Raw genomic sequence first — 14,363 nt, 5'->3', positions numbered from 1 at the left:
ATGCAGAGGCTGGGGACCCAGGATGGGTGGAGTCCAGGCCAGGTATGGACTTTTTCTACTGAATGTCACTTGGGTCATTCCCTCGAGATAGTAGTACTATATTTCTGTGGCTAATAATGTGATCTTGAATTTATTTATTTATTTATTTTTATTTTTTATTTCTTTTTACCTTATAGCCAGACATAGGCATGGAAATACTCTTCCAAGCCCAAATCAGTCATGCAAGGTGCCCATGTAATCTTCTCAGAATGGCACATATACAGTGAGTGACCAGATAGGTGGAGAAAAATGTAGGATTTCTACTTCTAAAGTATCAACACCAGAGTTGAGAAGGAACACCAGAGGCCCACCAGCGAGACAGGTCACCAGCACTGGTGAGGAGTAGCCCTGCAGGAGCCTTCCTCAAGGTGGGCAACAGCATCCTCCCAGCTTCTGTTTATTGTGGCATTGCTGTGGCCTTCATCTGCTTTGTATCCATGACATCAGACACCGGGGGGAGTTGGGCCCTTGACCCTCCTTGACAGCTGAGAACAGAAGGAACAGAGGGAAGTTGAGCAACTCTAGAGAGGCCTGTGCGTAGCAGCTTGGGGCAGTTTGAGCTTTCTGGTAGACGCAGCTGAAAGCAGCTACTTCCTGGAAGCAATAGGCTTCTGGAAGGGGCCAGGTGTATAATAAAATTATTGTCAGCTCTGTTCACATAACATATCCTTCCCGCTGCCACCTGCATCTCATCATACAAGTGGGCAAGGGCATCTCTGAAGTGTCAGAGGTGGGGTGAGGGTATTGCTGGTGGTGGTGAGAAGGGGGCTCTGAAGGGCGGTGAGAGGGAGGCAAGGTCCGGAGGGGTGTGGACTGGGACCTCGAGAGGGGCGGTGGTCCACGGAGGGGGAGAGGGGTGAGCATCCCAAAGCCCAGCCTGAAAGCATCTTTCCTCCGTGCTCCTCCGCCCCGCCCCAACTCCTCCCTGCCCACCCCCTGGGGTCGCCCGCGGGGTCGCAGGATCCGAAGGCAGCTCACCCGGTGAACCCCGGGTGGGGCCGGGGTGGAGCTCGGGGCCGTGGGGCCGGAGCCGGGGCGTCGAGATGGGCCGCATGAATCCACCGTGGGCCGGGCGGACAGGGCTAGGGGAAGGTCGGGAGGGGCAGTGCGCACGGCCTTACCCCGCACCCCCCACTCTGGGCCGGAAGATGGATGATTTTCGGGGACTGCTGTCCCAGCGCCCCGGCTCGCTGCGGGGAGACGTCAGAGCGCTCGGGGCCGCGGGAGAAGACCCCCCCAGCCCCACCCCCGCCCGGGCTGCCTATAAAGTCGGGGCCTCGCGGCGCTGCGGCGGCACCGGCGGCGCTCCCCGGGTCCCGCTCCTCGCGCCCGCGCTCCGAGGGGAGAGCGCGCTCCGCCGGCCTCCGCGCTCCAGCGCTTCCCGCCCGGACCATGCGCGGCCGCGAGCTCCCGCTCGTCCTGCTGGCGCTGGTCCTCTGCCAGGCGCCCCGGGGCCCCGCCGCCCCGGTGCCGGGGGGCCAGGGCACGGTGCTGGACAAGATGTACCCGCGCGGCAACCACTGGGCGGTGGGTGAGTGTCCCGCGCGCTCCAGTCCTCGGCGGGACCCCGGCTGGGGGAGGGCTCCGCCGCGACCCTTCATCTGCGTCCTCCCAAAGATCCACGCCGCCGCCGCCGCCCCCCCGCCCCTCGCGGGTCCCGGGAAGCCGTCGGTCCCTGAGCAGCCTCGGGCTGCCGGGAGCTCCTTCCCCGCTCGGGCACCCGGGCGGGCGCAGCTCCCCGAACCCGCCAACCCGCCCTCCGCACCCACCCCACACCTGCTTCGGCCAGCCGGGCGGTAGCCTCGCCTCGCACGGCTCTGTCCTTGAACGCCGCGGGCAGCGGGGTCCCCGAGCGCGTCCGGGAGCCCCGGGATTCCGCCCGCGGGGAGCCGGATGCGGGCTGCGCCCCGGGCGCCGCGCGAAGCCACAGGTGTGGGAGCCGGTCCTGGGGCCCGCCGCCGCCCCTCGGCCGCGGCTCTCCTGGACTCCCCCAGTCCTTCCGCCTGCGAACATTCCCTCTCCCCTGCCCCTTTGCCCAGCCCTCCCTCCATCCCTCTCTCGGGCTCGGGGAGCGCCCCCCACCCCCACGCCGGAGCCTCTCGGGCCCCCCAGACCCCGCTGTCCTCCGTCTGTCGAGATCTGCGGCCTCCCCGCTCCTTCCCCCTTCCCTCTGCCCTCACGTCCGACCCAGGGGAGGACGCGACCCCCCAGCTTTCCCGCTACTGCTGGCCGGCGGGGGTGGGGGTAGGGGCCCGCCACCTGGGCCCACCCAGCGTCACCCAGGGGCTCGCCCCCCCGCCAGCAGAGCCTCCGGTGCCCAGTGCAAAGCGTCCAGCTTGCTCGGAAGCCTCCCCACCTAGCCGGCCGCGACAGCTCCAACTCTTCCCGGGGAAGCAGGTCGATCCCAAAGCGACTTAAGGGGTGGCGGTGGTGCGGGTGGGGTGCGGTCCTCTCTTCCTTAACCATCTACTCAGAGGGGGCGACGGTGTGTTGGGAAGATACTTGCTAATCCAAGTACCAGCCGAGTCACAGATGGTGTGAGGACCAGGACGCATTTATGGGAAGAGGTGAGGCGCAGCTGTCCCGTGCTCTGCTCCTCTGTGCTGCATATGCTTTGGCAGAGGAATCCAGAACTCCGGGTTGCAGCGGGTTAGTCTTCAGCACGGCTAACAGAACCGGCTAACAGAACCTTTTGCCGAGTCCTGGAGGCCGCAGGGGTGCGGGTATTTGTGATCTCCGAGGGGACACTGAGAACCCAGCCCCGGGGCTTGGAGAAGAGAGGTTGGGATGGGTGGAGATGAAAAGCCCCCCCACCCTTGAAGAGAGAAGGATATTTAGAAAGTAGAAGCTGAACCTAGAATTGATGCTTTAAAAGGACTTCTGGGAATTTAGACCAAGTGACCAGTGTCTAGTCCAGCCACCAGCCGGTGGCCTAGGAAGGTAGAACGAAACTCCCAGGTTTCCAATCTCTTTTCCCTCATCCATCTTTTTGGATTAAAAAGACATATTATAAGGCAGCCCTTGCAGGCCAAAAGCAGGACAAGAGAGTCATATGGGGAGGAGAATCGTGTTGTTTTTGAGGCAGGCCAACCCTGATTGCTGTAGTTCTCCAACACATCTGTCCCATCCCCGCGTGTTTAGGGGCTCTGGTGGTGAAACACCCTTGGGCGTTCCTCATCCAGGAGCATACCAACCAGTGGCAACCCCCAATTTTCTCACTTTCCTATTTGTTCTGGAATGCACTCTTTCCCCTTTTTCTCTCTTGGCTGGCTGTGCAGAGATGGTGGAGAACAAGAGACAGAGGAAGGTGAAGTAGAAAATCAGTTTGGTCTAAAATAACATGGCGATTGAGGAAAAGTTTGCTTTGCAGAGACGTCTATCTCTGGGAATCTGAGCACCACTCATAAGCATGAATGATGTTGTTAGATTTTAAATTTAGCTTTCCACTCTCCTAAGTAAATGCCTGTCCTCCTCAATCACGGAAGACATGCAGTTTAGTTTCAATTATATCAACCGAAAGCTACATATTGCTGTCCAAGCTGTCAGCACAAATTTGCAGGTTTGTTAAGGGAATTGCTTCTTGCAGCTGAGAGAAGCATGGTGTGGCAATGGAAAGCAAGTTAACAGATGGAAAACTTAAATTCTTGTCTGGCTTGATGTTTATGGTAATGTTTTGTTTGTGCAAAATATAGATATGAAAATATAGGTCAACACTACTACTGGTAACTGTCCCCACTGCTCCCAGGAAATGCTTCCAGTCGTGACACTGATGTCACCTATGTTGTAGCAGGTTGAATTCTGAAACACCCAGGTTCAGCCGCAGAATGGCTTTCCATGGGAATGCTACCCCAGAGACTGTGAAATGTAGTTTCTGGATCACTCCAGAAAAACTCGCCCTCAGAAGAGTTCAACACTTGATGTCTCTATGTTTTAATGGACATTTTCCTCAGTTGAGGTGATCTTCAAATTTTGAGCTTAAGAAAATTCATTTATGCTTCCAGCCTGCTGTGTTAGTGGTATTTTGAAGTGATTAAAAAGGACAAAAGCCTTTTTTTTTTTTTTAAACTTCTGGGCAAGCTTTTATTTATTTATTTTTTCAAGAGCCTGTCTTTTGTCTAGGCGGAGATCTCTATTACTATGATACGGACACATAACAAACGAGGATGGGAAAAGAGGAAGTGGGCAGATCATCCGTGTTGCCATGGAGACTTTTATTTGGTTGGTAGTTGCCAGCTCCAAAGTGAAATAGGACCCAGACAGTGTGTTCCCTGGGATGCCATAGATGGTGCACTTTCCTTAATGACCAGTCAGTCTGTGGATCCGGGGATGAGAGCCTGACCAGCACCCACCCACCAAATATGCAGATACGTACACTGTCACAAGGAACTACGTTAAATCAATCACAGGATGGAGGATTACTTTGTCTTCCCGTTTTACAAAGGTCCACCAAATTATTCCAGTGTGACAAAAATGAAGATCTTATTTGTAAAAACGTCTCCATGGCCCCTCTGCTTCATTGGGGATAACACCTTTCTCATCTGTAGTGTCCTAATTAGATGAGAGCAGTGAGGGAAGGGAAGAGTGACCAAGGTGATTACTGTAGCATCAGGTTCTAATCCTGCTTTCCCATTATCATGATTCAATTTACTCCGTAGAAATAAAGCCAAATCCTTCAGTGCTTCCTGAGAAGTTGTGCAACATAATCACTGTTATGGCTAAAAGCAAGGTGATTTCATGGATATCCGGGCACCAAGTTGACCAAGCAGACAAGTGAGGAGCCAGTCCTTCAGGATTCCAGTCTTGCAGCTGGGGCTGTGTCCTCTGTAGGGTCTTGAAATTGTGTGAAGTGTCATGTCATAAGTGACTTGACAAGTGCTCACATGGCAATGTAGGAAAACCTCATTGTCAGGCAGGCTCCCCAGGACTCACAGAATTAATTTTTCTAAGTCAGAAGGTGGCTGGGTGGCTCAGTCTGTTGAATGTCTGCCTTCAGCTCAGGTCATGATCCGGACGTCTAGGGATCGAGTCCCACACCAGGCTCCCTGCTCAGTGCGGAGTCTGCTTCTCCTCTGCCCTTCCCCTCTGCTCATAATCTCTTTCTCAAATCAATAGAATCTTCAAAAGAAAAAAAATTTTTTTTCTGAGTCACATAATGAGTCGTGATACACTGATATATCACCTCTATTCCTTTTTATAACATTAGAAAGCCTTTTGTTGACCTTACCCTTACTGCAGACCCCAGAGTGATTTCTACCTGCCTTATATTTTTTGGAAGTTCAAAGACACTTCACAGCAGTATAATATAGTAGAGTCTGGACTGTGCGCTGATTTTAATTCTAGAATCTTTGCTTACACGTGGGTGACCTTTGACAAGTCTCCTCTGCATCGAACTTATTGTGGAGTAGACCAAATGGAACGTCCTGTAAACAGACGCCAACAGTAAAGTCCTGGTGAGGGCTCCTCTGGTGGTGGCCAGAGGTCTTGTCATTTTCAGTAGCCATGGTCTGTCCAACATTATTCCCATTATTCCCGCAATGTTTGCTTAAATATATCTAATGCCAGACAACATTGGAATCACCAAGAGCTTTCTTTCCTTATGAGCTTTAAATCAAAAGTATCATAGTTTTACGAGTATCAGGAGCTTAAAAGTACTATAAAATGCAAGTGCTGAGAGATGGGGAGGAAAAAAACCACGGAGGAAAGTAAATAAAATAATGTGAGCATTATTAGCAAGGGGCTAAGGCATTAAGAATGAAGACCTTGAATTCCACACCCACTTCTGACACTGTGGCTTTTCCCACTTACATACATGAATGTCCACGTTTTTAGTGGCCTGGCCTCTTGCGCAGCAACTTTTATTCCTTTATATATAGCAGTGTCCATCCCTGGACCCATTGGTGGAGTTTGACTGACCCTTTTAGACATCTAGGAGAAAATTCTGCACTTCTGTGACTGAAAAGTGTTACTCAGAACTTGTTTTCACCTCGTTTTTCATTACATACTCGGCAAATGAATTTCTAGGTGACAATTCCTAGATTCAGTCTCAGCTAAAATTCTAAGAAAGTTTAAATGAAAAATTCCTTTGGCACATTTATTTGTATTAGAGAACAGAGGAAACCAACATCTTTTTTTAATCACACCAAGAAAAGCAGCAAGACTCTTCTTTGCAGCAGCAATTCAGAAGTGATTGAGGAAGACGTTTAACCTCTGTCATTCAGCTGGGAATAGAATTTAGTGCACGCAGAATTGGTGGCAATATTTTAGGTATGGAAGGTTCCTTAGTTTTCATCCAGTCTGACCCGTTCATTTTAGAGTTGAGAAAATTGAGGACTGGGGATACTCAAAACTTGGCAGAGGTCTCCTCGCTGGTTAGCAGAGGTGCTGGGACCAACCCCAGGGCCCCTGGGTTGTGGTTATAAATTTTGTCCAACTTACTGCACATGTTGGACAGGGAGCAAAATAGATCAGTTATTGATGAAGTAACTTCTGAGAATTAAATGCTATTTATTCTGCGCTTGGGAGGAAGCTGTACACACCTAACTGGTGTCCTTTGAAATTTCTTGTTTATGAGTTCCCCTGGGTTCAATGGTCATATTTTGGTTTTGTGTTTCTTTTCACAGGGCACCTAATGGGGAAAAAGAGCACCAGAGAGTCCCCATATGTTTATGAGGAAGGGAGCCTGAAGCAGCAGCTGCAGGGGTACATCCGGTGGGAAGAAGCTGCAAGGAATTTACTAAGCCTCATGGAAGCAAAGGGGACCAGGAGCCATCAGACACCTCAGAGGGAGCCCCTGGGCATTCGCCAGTCTGCTTGGGATTACCAGGACGACAGCAACTTTAAAGTCATAGGTCCAACTCGTGAAGGTACAACACACTGGGTGGGAGAGTGGGAACGGGGTGGGATGGGGTGAAGGGTGGAGGTGTTTGGGGGAGAGCTGGAAGGTTAGGTTGGAGCTGAGAAGAATAAAATTGTGCAAGCCTTCAGAGCTACTTAACTAGGCTGACACCAATACACGCTGAGAAATGAGTAGGCGCTTCCCCGTCTAATTTCAACGTAATAGATGATTTTTCTTCTTAGCAAATCAAAAGGATATTGGTTCCAAACTCCAATTTAGGAGTTTTATTAGTTATCATGCTTATTAGTGATTGTGCATTGAAGGGATTTTTTTTTTAACCCACCAACCAGGCCCTCCCAGAATTTTTTGAAAGTGAGGCCAGAGATTATTTGAGTCTCTCCCTATGTTTGTTTGTTTTGATTTTTATTTAAATTTTAGTTAGTTAGCATACAGTGCAATATTGGTTTCGGGACTAGAAGTCAGTGATTCATCACTTACATACAACCCTTGGTGCTCATGGCCAGTGCCCTCCTTAATCCCCTTCACCCATCTAGCCCATCCCCCACTCACCTCCCTCCATCAGTCCTCAGTTTGTTCTCCACCATTAAGAGTCTCTTATGGTTTGTTTCCTCTCTCCTTTTTCCACCTTCCCATACGTTCATCTGTCTTGTTTCTTAAATTCCACATATGAGTGAAATCATATATTTGTTTTTCTGTGACTAATTTCACTTAGCGTAGTACACTCAGGCACCATCCACGTTGTTGCAAATGGCAAGATTTCATTTTTGATGGCTGAGTAATATTCCATATCTTCTTTATCCATTCATCAGTTGATGAATATTTGAGCTCTCTCCATAGTTTAGCTATTGTTGGTATTGCTTATATAAACATCATGGCGCAGGTGTCCCTTCAAATCTGCAATTTTATATCTTTTGGGTAAATACCTAGTAGTGCAATTACTGGGTCGTAGGGTAGTTCTATTTTTAACTTTTGAGGAAAGTCCACACTGGTTTCCAGAGTGGCTGCACCGGTTTGCATTCCCACCAACAATGTAGGAGGGTTCCCCTTCCTCATCCTCATAGGCACCTGTTGTTTCTTGTGTTACTAATTTTAGCCATTCTAATGTGTGTGAGGTGGTATCTCATTGTGGTTTTGATTTGTATTTCTCTGGTGATGACTGATGTTGAGCATCTTTTCATGTGTCTGTCAGCCATCTGCATGTCTTCTTTGGAAAAGTGTCTATTTATGTCTTCTGCCCATTTCCTTAACCGGATTATTTGGTTTTTGAGCGTTGAGTTTCATGAGTTCTTTATAGATTTTGGATACTAACCCTTTATCTGATAAGACATTTCATTTTTTAAAAAGATTTATTTATTTTTTTATCCATGAGAGACACAGAGAGAGAGAAAGAGGCAGAAACACAGGCAGAGGGAGAAGCAGGCTTCATGCAGGGAGCCCAACGCGGGACTCGATCCTGGGGCCTCCAGGATCATGCCCTGGGCCGAAGGCAGGCGCTAAACCACTGAGCCACCCAGGGATCCCCTGATAAGACATTTCAAATATCTTCTCCCATTCCACAGGCTGCCTTCTTTTAATTGTGTTGACTGTTTTTGCTGTGCAGAAGCTTTTTATGTTGATGAAGTCCCGATAGTTCATTTTTGCTTTTGTTTCCCTTGCCTCTGGGATGTGCCCTATGTTTGTTTTTGATGAGCACTAGTGGAGGGGGCTATTCACATACACTTTTAGAAGAGAACATTCTGGTTTGCTACCTTCTATGCAGAGGAGCACTTCTTTATATTTGTTCTAAGATTACTTAGTTTGGGTCTCACATAATATTTTAAAACTTGATGAACACATCTAATCAACTGATTTTTTTTTTTTTTTTGGTATAGTGTCTCGTAGAAAAGAGGGATAAGGAATTATACCAAATGGGCATTGCTTAGGTACAAAGAGTAAATGGGATGGAAGAGAGAATAAAGATGATGGAAGAGAGAATAAAATGTATAGGAAGAAAGCAAAGCAACAGAAAATGAAGTGATTCTCATTAACCTTTAAGAAGTTTCCACAAAATTGATATAAAAAGCAAAAACAATAATCACAATTCTAGTAATACTAAGGATGGCTGCTTTTATTGAGTGATTACCATAATCCAAGTACCAGGCAATGCAGTTCACCTTCACTTTTCTCTGTTCATGCTCACAGCAGTATTAGGAGAAAGATTCAAGGGACGCCTGGGTGGCTCAGCGGTTGAGTCCCGGGGTCAAGTCCCATGTCAGGCTCCCCGCATGGAGCCTGCTTCTCCCTCTGCCTATGTCTCTGCCTCTCTCTGGGTGTGTCTCATGAATAAATAAAAAAAATCTTTTTTAAAAATTTTAAAAAAGGAGGAAGATTCAAGAAAATTCTATCATTCTCCCCGTTTCACACATGAGTAAACTGAGACAAGTCACATAGCTTTTCACTGGTGAGAGCAGGATAGGAGCCCACGTCTCTCCATGGACAGTCTGGGGCCACACAAAGCATCTCCTGGGGAACGAGAGAGTCCTTGTGGATCCTAAATATGAAGGATGTGGGATCTAGTAGTAGCCTTGCTCCTCATGGTTTCTTTTTTTTTTTTTTTTTTAAGATTTTATTTATTTATTTATGAGAGACACACAGAGAGAGAGGGGGAGAGAGAGAGAAGCAGGCTCTATGCAGGGAGCCCGACATGGGACTCGATCCCGGGTCTCCAGGATCAGGCCCTGAGCTGAAGGCAGGCTAAACCACTGAGCCACCTGGGCTGCCCTCCTCACGGTTTCTGACCAGAATAATACTGCGTTTCACTCACCGAGCTTGGGGAGCTGGCGCCTTCACTCCTTCACGGTGATTAACTCTTTGACTGATGGGCCCTTTGCAGAGATGCAGGGCTGGCTTTGCCAAGCCTCGCTGGCTTCTCTGTGTTTCACTGCACTTTGGTCTACTGTGGATTCTCTATGCCAAACACAAATGCAAAGTTCACTTGTTGCATTAAGCACCTAGGGAGAAAAATCTCTAGGAGCCTTTATTCAGAAAGAAAATCTGGATTAAGCCAACCGATACGGAAATAAGTAGCAACTTTGTACAAAGCCCCGAGTGATTCTCTTACCCACATCTGTATTATTGGGGTCACAACCAGCTCACTTCTTTGTTGGTGGATTACAGGTCTCTGAGGGCTCCGGGAATTTAGGATTGACTTCCCAGCCCCTGACTGAAGCCTTTTCTTGATCAGGTGACTTTATGGACTTACTGCGTGGATGTCCAACAGCAGTGCCTTCTCCTTTGTCTGAGGAGTAACAATGATCACTGCCACAAAACTCCCTAAAGCAACTTTATAAACACGGAAATGGACTTACACTCATCACTCATTCCTTTTTTTTTTAAAAAAAAGCTTTTATTTATTTATTCATGACAGACACACAGAGAAAGGCACAGACATGGGGGGAGGGAGAAGTAGGCTCCCTGAGGGGAGCCCGCTGTGGAACTCAATCCCAGGACCCCAGGATCATGATCTGAGCCAAAGGCAGATGCTCTTGGACCACTGAGCCACTCAGGCATCCCTAACTCATTCCTATTTGAGTGAAACTGCAATATCCACTTTGAGTTACTTTATTCCTCTAACCCTGGATCTGCATAAATTTGAGATTGAAAAAAATTCAGCTCCCGGGGCACCTGAGTAGCTCAGTCGGTTAAGCATCCGACTCTTAATTTCAGTTCAGGTCATGATGTCAGGGTCCTGGGCTCAAGAGCCACATCAGGCTCTGCACTCAGCGGGGAGTCTACTTGAGATTCTCTCTCCCTCTGCTTCTCTGTCTCTTGCTCAAATAAATAAATAGGTCTTTTTAAAAGATTCAGCTCCTTCCTTAAAAATCAAAAATTTTCTGTCATATTCAGAAGAATATTCTGTAAGCTGAGAAGCCAAGTATGAAAGAATAGCTCCAAAATAATCACTGAGTGGTCATAGTGTGAGGTGGCCTGAGTGGGCAGTCACAAAGAGTGAGTGTTTCAAGGGGACAGTGTTTCTGTTTTCATGTGATGCAGGGGGGAAAAAGCTATCTTTTAATAATCAGACCTCAATTTTCTACTCTATCTTTTTATGTTTTGTTTTTATTCCTTCTATAAGCTTTGATGACCCATCCCATTTTATTCCTTTTTTTTTTTAAGATTTTACTTTATTTATTTGAGAGAGAGAGGTCACATGAGCAGTGTGAGGGTCAGAATGAGAGGGGAAAGAGACTTCACTGAGCATGAACCCCTTGTCAGGCTCAATCCCTTGACCCTGTGATCATGAGCTGAGTGGAAACCAAGAGTTGGGTGCCCAACTGACTGAGCCACCCCGATCTCCCACGTTATGTTCCATCTCAAGTCGAATAATTAACTATTGCACACATTGGTACCGTTCTTTTGGATATATTTCCCAGCAATATGAAAAAATTCAACCATTGTATAGTTGTTGCACAGACGGAAAGGGTTTATCACTCTTCTTGTTTGGAAACTCCATCTTAGTGAAACAATGTTGACATGCAAATTGAAAGCATCTTCTAGTTTTCTTATTCACAAAGAGGGAATACCAAGAGAATGGTTCTATTAGAAATCCATATATTGCTCAATGTTAGGACGAGGTTTAATAACTTAGCTGAGCATTGCCAGAAGTAGCAGCAGGAATTTTCAAAGGCTGAAGGACTTTTCTTAAAATTAAAAACTGTGCACATATGCTCTCCTCTCCCATTTTAGTCATAAAACATGAAGTCCTGTCGCCAGATCTCCCAGAGCTGTAGTCAGAAACTCTGAGCATCTTCATGTTTTGGTGACAAAGATATTTACTTAATTCAGGAAAGGTTTGTGTAAATGTGCACTGAAACTAGACTACTATAATCATGGCAGAAGAGCTCCAGAACTTTATTAGCAATTATGGCCAATCATTTTCAAGGTTAACCTAATCTTTTAACTGTACCCTTATCACAAAAAATTAATGGAACTTTTACCCTATGGTTTCTAGCACATGAAACAGTGTTTAGGTCAGCCCCAGTACTGAAAACATAATACTAGATGTGGCTATGGATTGTCTTGAGTTTCAAGGAAGTTTGAAGTTGACCTTTGGGTTCCTTTTGTAATTTAGAGCATTGTTCTTTGCAGCCTTGTGTGTGTGTGTGTGTGTGTTTTCTTTTATTCAGTGGACAAGAAGAAAGGGGCCTAGGGAGTGCATTGCGGAGGGTGTTACAGGAAGGAAGTAAAAATACAAGTTTGCCCTCACTTTTAAGGGATGGCTCCCACTGTCCCGTCAAATCAGCATTGAGAATAGAAAGGTTTTATTTCTTCATGTGTGAAACACTCCAGAGGAAGTTCCAAATGTAGGAAAAACAGCAATATGTAATTGAGAATAACTAAAAAGTCTCTGATCACCCTGACATTTCCTCTGAAGGATCAGAGTGAAGTCACCCCCACCTCCAGTATAGCTCCCCCCACCATAACGGACCCCTCCCTCTTGCCTCTGGCTCCTTGATCTTCCTCGGTTACCTTTACTTTTTCCTTGTAGCTTTACTTCCATTCCCTTGAGCCAAACAGCTCAGATTCAATATTTTGAGCCAGTGTAGGGGCTTCACGGATCCTTGCCCACATCCTCCACTGGCCCCTTTTATGAGCACTGGCCTATATTGCAAGATGGATGGAAGCATCTTCAGGCAGGCTGGTGACCCTTAACAGTGCAGCCCAGGTTACATGGAGAAAAGCAAAACTAATTAGTCTGTGTGGGAATTGAGCCTCAGTCCCTGGCCTTATTAGCACCTTGCCAAAGCAGTTGAGTCACAGAGCAGGTAATAATAACTCGTCTAAGTAACTCCTTTATTAGAAACAAATGGCGGGTCTGGCCATTGGGGAACCTGAATTGCCAGAGAACCTTGGAAAGTGTAATAAGCTCCAGTCTGGTTGAAAAGCATTTTCTCATTTCCCCATAGATAGGGTGCTATATATGGGGAACAAAGACATATTTTAACATTACAACTACTCATTCTTTCTTCAGTCTGAATTTGAGCAGAAGCCATAACAAGCAAGCCACAATAAATTTACAACTGGCGGAAATCCAAATTAGCTCCTGTTCCCAAGTTGCATGCTACTACCACTTACAGTCCGAGCTTCGTAATGTGTCATCCTGTGATTCATAAACTAGCTTTGATTTGTGCAATGAGGCGTTGCCAAACTAAACAAAGTAAGAATTAAGATTCCATATTCGCTAAGGGCCCCCCTACCAAGCTGACACTTGAGTAAGAAATTCCCGGTGATCATACATTTAATTTCCAACTGTGGTCAAAATATACCTGAATGAGGGGCACCTGGGTGGCTCAGTGGTTGAGTGTCTGCCTTCAGCTCAGGGCATGATCCCAGGGTCCTGGATCAAGTCCCACATCGGGCTCCCTGCTCAGCGGGGGTCTGCTTCTCCCTCTGCCTGTGTCTCTGCCTCTCTCTTTTTCTCTCTGTCTCTCATGAATAAATGGATGAAATATTTAAAATATATGTATATACCTGAATAGTCCTATCAGGATACAAGTTCAGCTAATGAAACAAAGAGAGCCAAACATAGAGCAGCTCCAGAAAAAAGAGGAAGTCAGTTTGTTTCTGTCTCTCTGTCTCTCTCTGTCTCTCTGTCTCTCTCTTTCCGTCTCTCGTTAGAGAACTGTGGTTCTCCAGCATGAACAGACTCAGAATCACCTGGAGGACTTCTGAAAGGCCAGATCGCTGGGCTCCCCCCACCCAGAGTTTCTAACTCAGTAGGTCGGGGGTAGACCTAAGAATTTGCTTTTCTAATAAGCTCCCAAGTGATGCTGATGGTTTGTGGGGGAATGTATTTGCCTTTAGCATGAGACTTAGGTATCGCTAACTGTTTGCTTTCCTCTTTTTAATATTTTTTAAGTTGGCGGACTCTCTGCTTCAGGTTCTCAACCTGAGGGAAGAAACCCCCCGCGGAATTAACATGGACAGCAACAGCCTCTCTCAAAGAAGCAAAGCAAAACCCTTAAGAGACTATGTTCTACAGTCATCGATTATACTGGATCATCAACAAGATTCCCTTTGTGCAAAACACTTAACTATTCTTGTATCTTTCAACCAAATCCATAATTTTCAAGCAGCATCTTCTGCTTTGAACTTGTTTGCCGTGAATAATTGTCCATAAAGAGTCTTCCAATCAATGCTCTTTACATCTAAGCTATTTGTCCATTAGACTCCAGCCCCCAACCTGTTACCATTCACAATAAAAAACCTAAGCACCTTATCCAAAGGGCAGATAGTTCTCTTATTTCAATTCCAAATGAAAGGATGCAGCAGAGATAACAAACAAAACAGCTTGATAATGAACTTGTGTGCTCACTGATGAAGATAGACTGGATTTTTAACTCTCCCTTCATTGTTTTGGGGAATTAATGTTTAAGATATTTTATTTATATATTTGAGAGTGAGAGTGAGAGAGAGCATGAGTGAGGGG

The 14,363-nt window shown here is 46.9% G+C and overlaps 1 protein-coding gene across 1 annotated transcript; it reads left to right on the top strand.

Moving 5' to 3' along the window:
• Nucleotides 1-1,431: 1,431 nt before the first annotated feature.
• GRP (gastrin releasing peptide) lies at nt 1,432-14,153 on the top strand. Its single transcript, XM_077843059.1, has 3 exons — nt 1,432-1,570; nt 6,660-6,902; nt 13,794-14,153. Exons 1-3 carry the CDS (start codon nt 1,432-1,434, stop codon nt 13,850-13,852), a joined length of 441 nt encoding a protein of 146 aa, XP_077699185.1. The 3' UTR covers nt 13,853-14,153.
• Nucleotides 14,154-14,363: the final 210 nt, after the last annotated feature.

Source organism: Canis aureus, chromosome 1, assembly GCF_053574225.1.
Source record: "Canis aureus isolate CA01 chromosome 1, VMU_Caureus_v.1.0, whole genome shotgun sequence".
Classification (NCBI taxonomy): domain Eukaryota; kingdom Metazoa; phylum Chordata; class Mammalia; order Carnivora; family Canidae; genus Canis; species Canis aureus.
Note: the sequence above shows the minus strand (reverse complement) of the source record. Positions and strands in the feature narration are given on the sequence as shown.